General features: G+C 35.4%; 1 protein-coding gene across 2 annotated transcripts; it reads right to left on the reverse strand.

Moving 5' to 3' along the window:
- Positions 1-324: 324 nt before the first annotated feature.
- LOC130941538 (CMP-sialic acid transporter 4-like) lies at positions 325-9,593 on the reverse strand. Of its 2 annotated transcripts, XM_057870090.1 has the most exons (16): positions 9,301-9,593; positions 7,545-7,701; positions 7,370-7,442; positions 7,171-7,246; positions 6,973-7,084; positions 6,766-6,845; positions 5,557-5,632; positions 5,342-5,442; positions 5,063-5,134; positions 4,228-4,276; positions 4,019-4,060; positions 3,736-3,857; positions 3,432-3,491; positions 2,845-2,893; positions 865-959; positions 325-579 (listed from the first exon to the last, which is right to left on the reverse strand). In XM_057870090.1, exons 2-16 carry the CDS (start codon positions 7,569-7,571, stop codon positions 528-530), a joined length of 1,086 nt encoding a protein of 361 aa, XP_057726073.1. In that variant the 5' UTR covers positions 7,572-7,701; positions 9,301-9,593; the 3' UTR covers positions 325-527. The 2 variants fall into 2 exon arrangements, with proteins under 2 accessions (XP_057726073.1, XP_057726072.1); XM_057870089.1 differs by lacking the exon at positions 7,545-7,701.
- Positions 9,594-9,864: the final 271 nt, after the last annotated feature.

Below are 9,864 nucleotides of genomic sequence, written 5' to 3' on the forward strand. Positions count from 1 at the left end.
CAACTTGGGGAGAAGTTAAATGTTCTCCCATTACTTTGCTAAATGTGAGGGTTAAGTAAAGTAATAACCGCCAATAAACCTTAGCTCACATGGCATATCTCCCCTTCCCACCTCTTGATAAGGACATTGAACAAATTACCTTTAAATTAGAAAACTTTTTCCAAGTGATATACGGCTGACTTAATTTTTTTTTTCCCTTCCTCTAATTTAAGCGGTATGCCAAATATAGCCTGAGTGAAATATATTTACTAGACATATATGTCAAAATATGAATTTAATTTTAATACACTATCAGTGTAAAATAGTTTTACACGCGCATCCAATCATATAAATGTCACATTAGCAAAAATAACTCTTTTACATTTACTACGTGAATGATAATGATTGTAATTGCATAACTATGTAAAACGTTTTACAATGTTCATACATAAAAATTAAACTCGTCAAAATATACTATGATATTTAATTAACAATTTGAAAATGTATGAATATGAAATGGGGTCAAAAGAACCAGGTGGTAGTTACAGCTATCTCTGCATCTTCCCGGCAGAATGCAGATAAATCGCAACAGAGACAACACTGCAAACATAACAAGAAGTTTAAGTTCAAGCGATGAGACAAAGAAAATGGTTACGCCCAACATCAAAAACAAAAAAGCAAAGCACAAAAAAATAAAAAGAGCTAATAAAATTTAGTGCATACTAAAGTTACATTAGGAGCCAAAGCCATTAAAGCACTTAAGATTTTAACAATTTAATTTCAATTGTTGATATGATGGGGAAAAAAATAAAAAACCTGGTGTGCTCACAAATCAAAGCATAACCACGTCATGTTAGAAAAATTGAGGATATAGCAGCAACTTACGTTGTACCAAGGAAAAATGCAAGGGAGAGATGAAATCCGAAAAGGTAGACAGAAACTACTGCCGTAAGAAGCATTGCCACCGAAGTAGAGTACACCTATGCCAAAATTGGAAACTTAATCATACAATTGAACTCCACTTCATAGGCTATATCTATCATTTGACAAATTGGCACTTGTAAAGGCATTATAATGTCCAAATAAATCAAACAAAACAACTGTAAGCCCCCATATAGATTATTACATGTGATATAAAACACACATCATGACCCAGCTCTAGACAATAGGTATAGAATTGGTTTTGTTTTGTCCAAAAGAATTTTAAATTATTGGTTTTTGGTCCATGCCGTTAATTTGTCACGATTAAAAGCTGACACGACAGGCTGAAACTTGATGTGGCATACCTCATCATGTATAGTTTATTATTAGACAAATTTGAACATTCAATACATAAGAAATCATGTAGTTCAGTTTTGGGTTGTAGTAAAAGTAGCAGTGTGGTTTGGGGTTTCAAGTAGAAAAAATATTAAGAACCAATTTTTTAATAGCCAATTTTAACCAATTGTTCCCTTTTCTTTTGAAACTAGTTTTCTCTCCCTCATCATCACCCCTCAGTCTCTACTCTCTGTCCTTGCCTCTTCTTCCTCTTCATCTTCATCTTCATCTTCCTATTCTTCTTTCACTTCCTCTCAACCCCCTCATTCCACCAACCCCATTCTTCGCAAGATGCTCATGACTTCGAACCTACCATCTCAATGCTGCCGGCGGTGCCTTCTATTCGCTCTCATCATTGCCTCCACCTCTTTGATTTGTTTACTCTTGTCACCGCCATTGCCTCCACCTCTCCAACTTCTTGTTGCCACTGTAACTACCTCCTCTTCATTAGGTTATCCTGTCTGCCAATTTGGTTCTGCTTTGCCAATCAGTTTGTTATGTGGATTTGCAAGTGCAATAAAGCGCAAAATTGCTTCTTATTTATTTTGCTTCAATTTGTTGTTGTCATAGCTGTTATTTGAATTGTATTTGTGGATGTTTCAAAATAGATAGCCCACTTTCGAATGTTCTTTTTTAATAGGTTTTTGGATGCTTTAGGTTTAGATTTTTTTAATTTTAGATGTTTAACCCTAACATAAATATTTTTTTAAAACAAAAAAATTGGGGTTTAACCTAAATAAATGAATCTGATGAATTTTGCTTTGGGGATCCAACATAGGTATTTCGCTTTCGACTGTTCTTTTCAGTAAGGTTTTAAATGTTTATTTGGATGATTTGGAGAGATTTTTTGATGCATTAGGTTAGGGTTTTTAAATTTTAGATATTTAATAAATAATCCGACAAATTTTTAGTTTGGATGTTTCAATATAAGTATCTTCGGATATTCTTTTTAGTAGGATTTTGGATCTCAATTAAAATATAGTTTGGATGTTCAATTACATGCAATTTTGGATGGTTGATTAAATGGAGTTTTGGATATTTGATTATATGGAATTTTGTGTTTTTAGTTTTGGATATTCCACTTTCAAATGTCACTTTAGTGAAATCTTATGTGTTCTTCTGACGTTAAGTCTTGAATGTTCATTTAAATGATTTGGATATTTTTGAATGTGTTAGGTTTGGAAGTTTAATTTTGAATGTTTAACCTAATTTTATTATTTTTATATTTTAAATTTTTTTAACTTTTGGTGAGTGACCGCCAGATATTTGGCCTCTGGCACCTGCCAAAGAGTAGCCACCGATGAAGGGTGAGGTACCGAGGTTGTGGTGCTAAGCTAATAATGATAAAGTGGTGTTGGAAGAAAAAAAAAGAAGATAGACTAATATATGATAATAAAAGTTATATAATATTGTAGGATCCCTGGCATTCTCCTAAAAGTGATTCACAATTAAACTCATGGAACTGTTAAGTTCTACTGTTGCTTCTAAATATTTAGTGGATAATATAATCATAGAATAAGAATACGCAGTCTTATACCATCATCGTACCTTCACAATATTGTCAGCATACTTCATCACCATCGATACAGCAATTCCACTGGATGCACAAACAATATAAACGTGACACTTACGCGCAAGGAAAATTTAGGAAAACTGACAAATCTAGCCATGAAAGAACAAAGCTAAACCCGCAAAAGAAGATCTCCATGTGACAAAACTACCCAAATGTACCTAACCGTTAATTTCATTCAAGGGTAAGTTTTTCAACATTCTGAATTTTTAAGGTAAAAATGGTCATTAACTCGTCTTTTGTGGTTACAAGGCTAGCTTTGTTCATCCATGATAGATTTGTCATTTGTGAGTGTCTTGAACTTTCATAAGTAAAAATAGTAGTTTGCTCACTAAATAATGATAACTTTTGCTTCCATTTGCTTCACAAGACACACAGACGTGAAGAGACAAATTTAACATGAAAAACGAAAAAATAGCCTAAAAAGGGGCAACAGTTGAAAATTGAAGAGACATATAATGGATATGACTCCAAATGACAAGATATATAACTGTCGGTGGTAATCCAGGTAAAACTCCCCGAGTTGAAGAAATTTTACAAGAGAACATCAATTAACAATTTTTACCTGAGTGCATGATTGAAAATCATGAGAACAGTAATGGGCGAATATCCATGGAGGAATCCCCTGAATATGGGAAATACACGCATTATTGATGAGCTCATTCTAAGCCTCATAATACTACAATAACTCTCCTGTTATAATGCTTGATGACTTTATGATCACAATATATATTATGAGCATGTCTTGTCCCTTTTCACGAGAAAAGATTCTCCTCAACATGAATTCCTTAAAGAGAATCAATATGGTGAAAAAGTAGAAAAATCAACATAAACTACAAAACCAAAGTCTGAAAGAACAGTAAACTTACTTGTTCATCACAGCATCAAAATCTTGAACCAGTATTGCAATAGCATTGAAGCCCATGCCAAAGATATAAAGCCAGAAGTTCTGAACGTTTATGTTTCGTGAAGGACGCTTCTTAATAATAGCCTGCCAATATTGTTAAATGTATCACAAAATGGGAAGTTATAGAGCTCAAAAAACTTATTCTCTGCCGACTGAATTTTGGATTGAATAATAAAATTTAGCTCATGCATTAATAATAAATTCAACACCAACAGCACTGTAATTTAGCTCGTAATTAAAATTACCTCGGTATATACTCCTGCAAAACCACTCAAGAGTGCCATTACCTTTATGAAAAAAATAACTCATGATTATTATTCTGAGACATAAATGCATGCTTTATTATGTTTCTAACATTAGACCGTAACAACCAAAAATTTTGCTAGAGATTCATCCCTAGAAGAGTTCACAATTTCGGGTTATTACAGAGGCCACTGCAAATGCTAATACTCACAATTGCCATCACCCAACCTTGAAAGGGAGTTTGAAGAACACGATCGGAACTGAAAATAAAAGGCAATCTTTCAGACAAATTTAAAAGATAATTATCAATTAATAATATGACTTCCATAATTTAAAATAACAAAAGAAACAGCATTCTAATGGCTAGAAGAGCTGTTCAATCCCTCCTCAGAAAAATTATGTTAAGAAATCGTCACCCCCCCCAAAAAAAAAACCCCAACACAAAAAAATTCTTCTCATTTTATACTCTCACTATGTTCCAACCATAAACATCGAAAGTATCAGATATGCGCCAAGGCCAAATATTCCTCGTTTTGCTGCTTCAAAGTCTCTGAAACTAATTGTCGGAAAGTAATCCAAAAAATATGGATAAAGCAATGCTATTCAAATTGCCAAAAAGACAATTTCAAAAGTAATCAAGCAACTTACACAATGGAAAATAAATCTAAAAAGGCTATTGCTCTCTTTTGTAGAGAGACACATTACACCTAGATCAATAGAATAGTCTTGTGAGGATTCCAGAGAATGTGCTGAGGAACCTGAGAATTTGGCAAAGAGTAGGTATACAAAACTGATAGGAATTAGGAAGAGTTGGAGCTCTTCTAATCTCTACAATTACCAAATGATTCCACACCTAACTCTATCTCTCATCCCTTTATTCTTCTCTCAATCTTAACCAACTTCCTCACTAGCACTTCAATCAGATACATTTGTTTGTTACATTACAGCTTGTAGATAGGGGGCCATTTTTACAGCAGTACCACAAGAACATTATAATATATTAGTATGAAAGTGATGGCCACATGTCAGACTTGGATTAGTCTTACTTTGAATTCAACTGGGCTGTAGTGCAACCAGCAGTCAGTAGAATAAAAGCAGCCCATTGAATCTCACTTAACCTGAAATGCAAATAAAAACACAACAATAGGCAGCCCCAGGGCAATACGATCAATAAAATTAAATTATTTTACTACGCCATTAGTATTAAGTAATAAACTAAACTTGTGGAAACAAAACACTGCCTCAATCCTTAACAAAAGATTATGATAATGAAATGAGAATTGACAACAATTTTTTTTATATTGAAAATAAAGAACAAAAGCTACCTCTTCTTGAGTATAATTCGGTAGAGAACACCTGTACTGATAATATTCAAGTTTTTTAATATCTGATAGCCAGGAGCATCTACATATGCAAAAATGTAATACTGCCATAAAATTGAAGAGTAAATACAATCAGATTTTGGATGGTATCTGTTGCAAAATCAAAGTTACATAATAATCAATTGTGACCATAACAAACATAGACATGCATCACCAACCTGAAGCAAATTTTTGACAAGGTAAAGTGCTGCTGGAATGGGATACACTATAACTTCATCTAATGTGGTGCTCAACCTAGATGCAAGAAACAATATACAACGACTTATTCAAATTCATTCTCCAACAACAGACAACATGAAAAATCTCTCATCAGAAATGGAAACACATACACATACAGAAGTCATAATGCTTAGATAAAAGGATGAAATCACCATCAGGACTTATCAAGTGAAACCACTGGCCTACTGAAAACATTACTGCTCAGAATCTCCCCTCTCCCCTCTCCCCCCCCCCCCCCCCTTTTTCTTTTTCTTTTCTTTATTCTCTCTTTCTCCAAACATACCATGCAAAAGAGTTAATGCTTTGCTTTGTAATGGTAGAAACGGGCCAGGCCTATATTGAAGCTTATTAATCTAAGCCTGATTTGTTCTTAAGCTTGGCCTGCCATTTAGAAAAACATATTGACTAACAATAAAAAAGTATATTTATTATTTTTCTCTCAATTGAATCATTGGCATCCAAGTTCTACTACTAAGAATTAATCCTGCCCAAATTTACTTGAAGTCCCATTAAGGAGGGTAAAGGCTTCGTGGCGAGGATTTTTTTTACTGCACACAATGCAAGACTAAAGCTCAAATGGGCTAAATGTATGCATAATGCCTAAAATAGGCTAGATAAGTCTAACAAGCGTTTAGTAGATTAAATTACATTACATTTATATACATTTCTAAATCTAAACAAGCCCAGGACAGCCAGCAAGCCTACTCGCTTTTCCGCAAACCTAGGCCTAGGTTGCTAAGATAAACAGGCTTTTCAAAAAGCCTGAGCCTGCTTCTATATTTTAGCAAGCCACAGGCCCTTAATAGGTCGCCTGACCTGTTTCCATCCTTGAATATCGAAATGTAGTAAAGATTCGCCCTGAGGAATACAACCCAAAATCTCAGTATAATGCTTCAGCTTCCAAAGTAACATTATGAGTTCGTAGAAACATGTACTTTGGTTACCTTGTGCTTTTGTGCTTGCTTGTAAATGGCCAAAATGCAAGTTGTCACTCAAATTTTCAATGTAAGAAAAACCTTATTCCACCTCTTTAACTAGTTATCCAAACTTTTTTCCCTTTTCATCAACAGAATGTAAAACATAACCCAAAATCTTGCACTAAATTCACAATCAGATCAAAAAACTTAAGGGAAAAGGATTATGCTAACCGATTGTCCTCGGTGACACCTTCCTTTTTCCATATTCTTGCAAGGGCCACAAGGGATATAGCACATTTTAAAGTCTCCACCTATAACCAAAAGATTACCAATAAATTAGGAGCCATGTATTGGTCAAATGCCACAACTCGGGTTATCAAGCAGAAAGTGAATCAATGGAATGGGTGCATACTGCATAGAGATGAGATCTATACGCACCAGAAAGTTTGCGGTGGTTACACTATACTCGTACTTGCCAGCTCTCTTGGACCAAACGATTAGAATGGCTTGCGAGCTAGTAAGAATAGTCAATGCAAGTGTAACAACTGACCTATATCAAGAGAAATGGGATGAGGATTAAGAAATCGAACAAGAACTGAACATAAAGATAACGGAGAGTGGGAGCAGGAGTCAGACTTGAGTTTCCACTTTGCTTTCGCCCTGTGGCTATCGGTTTTGGTTTCTCCCACGGAGGCCAAACGGTTGTCTAGGACTGCAAAACAATGAACAGGGGAAAAGAGGTTAACGCTATTCCAATGGTGAAGTTGCAAACACAATACATCTAATTATCCAACCGATACAATATAAGACAGAAGAAGAGAAGATAGTTATGCACCTGCACCGGACAGCAAAACCGATTTTTCACGTAAACTCTCAACGTCCTCGATGCCGGTCTCCCTATCATCACCCTACAACACAAAGGTGCGTCAAAACTCAAATCAACTCTAGTTTGTTATTGAGTGAATGGAAGAAATGTGATAGCAAATTTCTCAGCTACATATTAAAAGCACCTCATCCCTGATTTTCCTGTACTCCATTTTCGACTAAGAGTTGTGAATTAGAGAAGAGCGAATTCCAACTCTATATACTTCAAGGTTCTGAGAACCGGACTGGTCATCGAACCGCTCTAGTTACTGGTTTATTGGTTTATTGGTTCAACTGGTCCAACTGTGGTTCAACCGGAAAAACCGTTTTAAAATAAAAAATAAATAATAAATAAACATCCTAAAATATAATTATAATCTAATATAAATCTTAAAATATCTTCCAAATTTAAAACGCTACATGAAATGTCATTCACTAAAACTACATGATCTTATCAAAATACAAACTCAAAAGTTAAATAGTAAAAAGAAATATCTAAATATTAAATGCCAACATGAAAATTTGTCATCAATCATCAAAATTCACAAAAACTTGTTAAGTACTCAACATTAGAAGCCATTAGTTTCAACTTCAACAGAATACAAGTTCATGAACAATTAGGGTAACTCCTAGTCTGGGGCTGCAGGGCACATTCTTCACTTTAGTAAACGGTTTATCAATGATGACTTTCCAACATTAGGATATCCAACTATTCCAGCTCGAACCTTTACACAGTGACATGAATAATTCACTTCAACTTAGTTATATTCATTTGAAACAAGTACTAAAGAGTGAGAACTAGTGTAAAACTTAAAAAGAAAAATAAACTTATTTTTGTAAAATGAAAAACACAAGAAATAGCATAAAGATTATACACAGCAATCAGATAGATTATTTTGGTTATGCAATTTATTGATCCAAACTTTCACTCAATGTGTTTCACTATATTTATATCATTTAGGAGTTATAAGAAGGCTGCAACAGAGAAAGCAGTACAAAGTTACTACCCATACGGTTTAAATTATGTTTTTTATGTATAGATATTAGATAAGGAAGGGAATTCTTTTGAGCAATAAGAGAAATTCTTTTGTCAAATAATTATTAAAGGAATGACACAACTAAAATTGACACTTAATTGTTACATAACCCACTGGACGTGGAAGCAGTCCTTTAGCTTTGCGTTTAATATTTACATCGGCTGCTAATTCCTTTACTAGCCGGCCTACCTTCATTGTACCCTTTGCAATACATACAACACAGAATTAAGTATGTGGCATCTGAAACTTCCTAACAAGAGGTCAAGAGCTAGAAATAAATTAATTTATAGCAGCAGCAGCGTAACAAATACATTTTAAGCAATAATTTCAACAATAACAGTTACCTATTCCATAGTCAAGTGCAAAACCTATTCACAAGAGGAGAACCTGTTCGAATCATATCAATTTATATTTTTTTTCTTATTCATTAGAACAAAGATACTTAGTAATGCAATGCAGCAAGTTGAATTATCATGAAAACAATATGTCACTCACTTTCAGCTTCACATACACTATGGTTTTTTAAATACTTTTTAGTGATACAGGTGCCAAAAACAGCAATCTGCTCTTAAATAATACCAAAGCCAATTCTTAATTGAATCCTAAATCCTAAATAAAAAATAATATTGCGGATTCACAATTCTTGGCACCGTTTCTGGAGGTAATCTAACTGCCATGGTGTTTAATCACATCAGTAAAAACCAATAATCAGTAAAGAACCTGGGCTAATCACAAAACATTCATTAATCAATAAAATCGCAACACACAAAATCAGAGCTAATCACAAAAACAGAGCATAAAAAAGTAGGAAAAGACGAAGAACAACTGAACAACTGAAGAACAAGCGAGCAAGACGTGCACTGACCTTCGAAGACGACGCCGACAGACCCTTCATTGATGGACGACACCGACCAGACGACGGCAAGAAGATGAAGCCGATGGCAAGAAGATGCAAAGAGTAGGGGATGGGGCGAGATCGCGGAAGAAGAGAGCAGGGGAGTTGGAGACTTGGGTGCAGTGGCTACACGGACGAACGGTGGCCGATCTCGACGGACGGACGCGGCAGTGGCTCGACGGAGAGGCTGCAGTGGGTCGAAAAGAGTAGCTAGGGTTGGATAAGGGAGAGTGAATGATTCGGGCAAGCAGAACATAGGCTGAGAGGAGTGAGAAGCGAAGTGGTTCAGTTCAGTAATCAGTAGGCCAAAGTTTGCAAACGACGCCGTTTCCTTCAAACCGGCCGGTTCCCGGTTCGGTCCAACCGACCGGTTCTTGACCGGTTCAGCGATTTTTCACTGGTTTTTGTTTCAGCGGTTTTGTATACCTGACCGGACCGTTAAAGCTGCCGGTTCGCAATTAGATCGGTTCGACCGGTCGGTCCGATCCGGTTTTCAGAACATTGATATACTTATTGCAACCGCTACAGATCTCA

The sequence above is a fragment of the Arachis stenosperma genome, chromosome 7, assembly GCF_014773155.1.
Source record: "Arachis stenosperma cultivar V10309 chromosome 7, arast.V10309.gnm1.PFL2, whole genome shotgun sequence".
In the NCBI taxonomy this organism is placed as follows: Eukaryota; Viridiplantae; Streptophyta; class Magnoliopsida; order Fabales; family Fabaceae; genus Arachis; species Arachis stenosperma.

What these genes read in the sequence shown, in the direction of transcription:
- LOC130941538 (XM_057870089.1), bottom strand. Translation starts at nt 9,330, where the DNA reads ATGAAGGGTCTGTCGGCGTCGTCTTCGAAG. An exon ending in ACAGCCCAGTTGAATTCAAA is followed by an intron (nt 4,277 to 5,062) that starts GTAAGACTAATC and finishes TTTTATTTTCAG; the next exon opens with TTCCGATCGTGTTCTTCAAA. An exon ending in AAGGTTGGGTGATGGCAATT is followed by an intron (nt 4,061 to 4,227) that starts GTGAGTATTAGC and finishes TTTTTCATAAAG; the next exon opens with GTAATGGCACTCTTGAGTGG.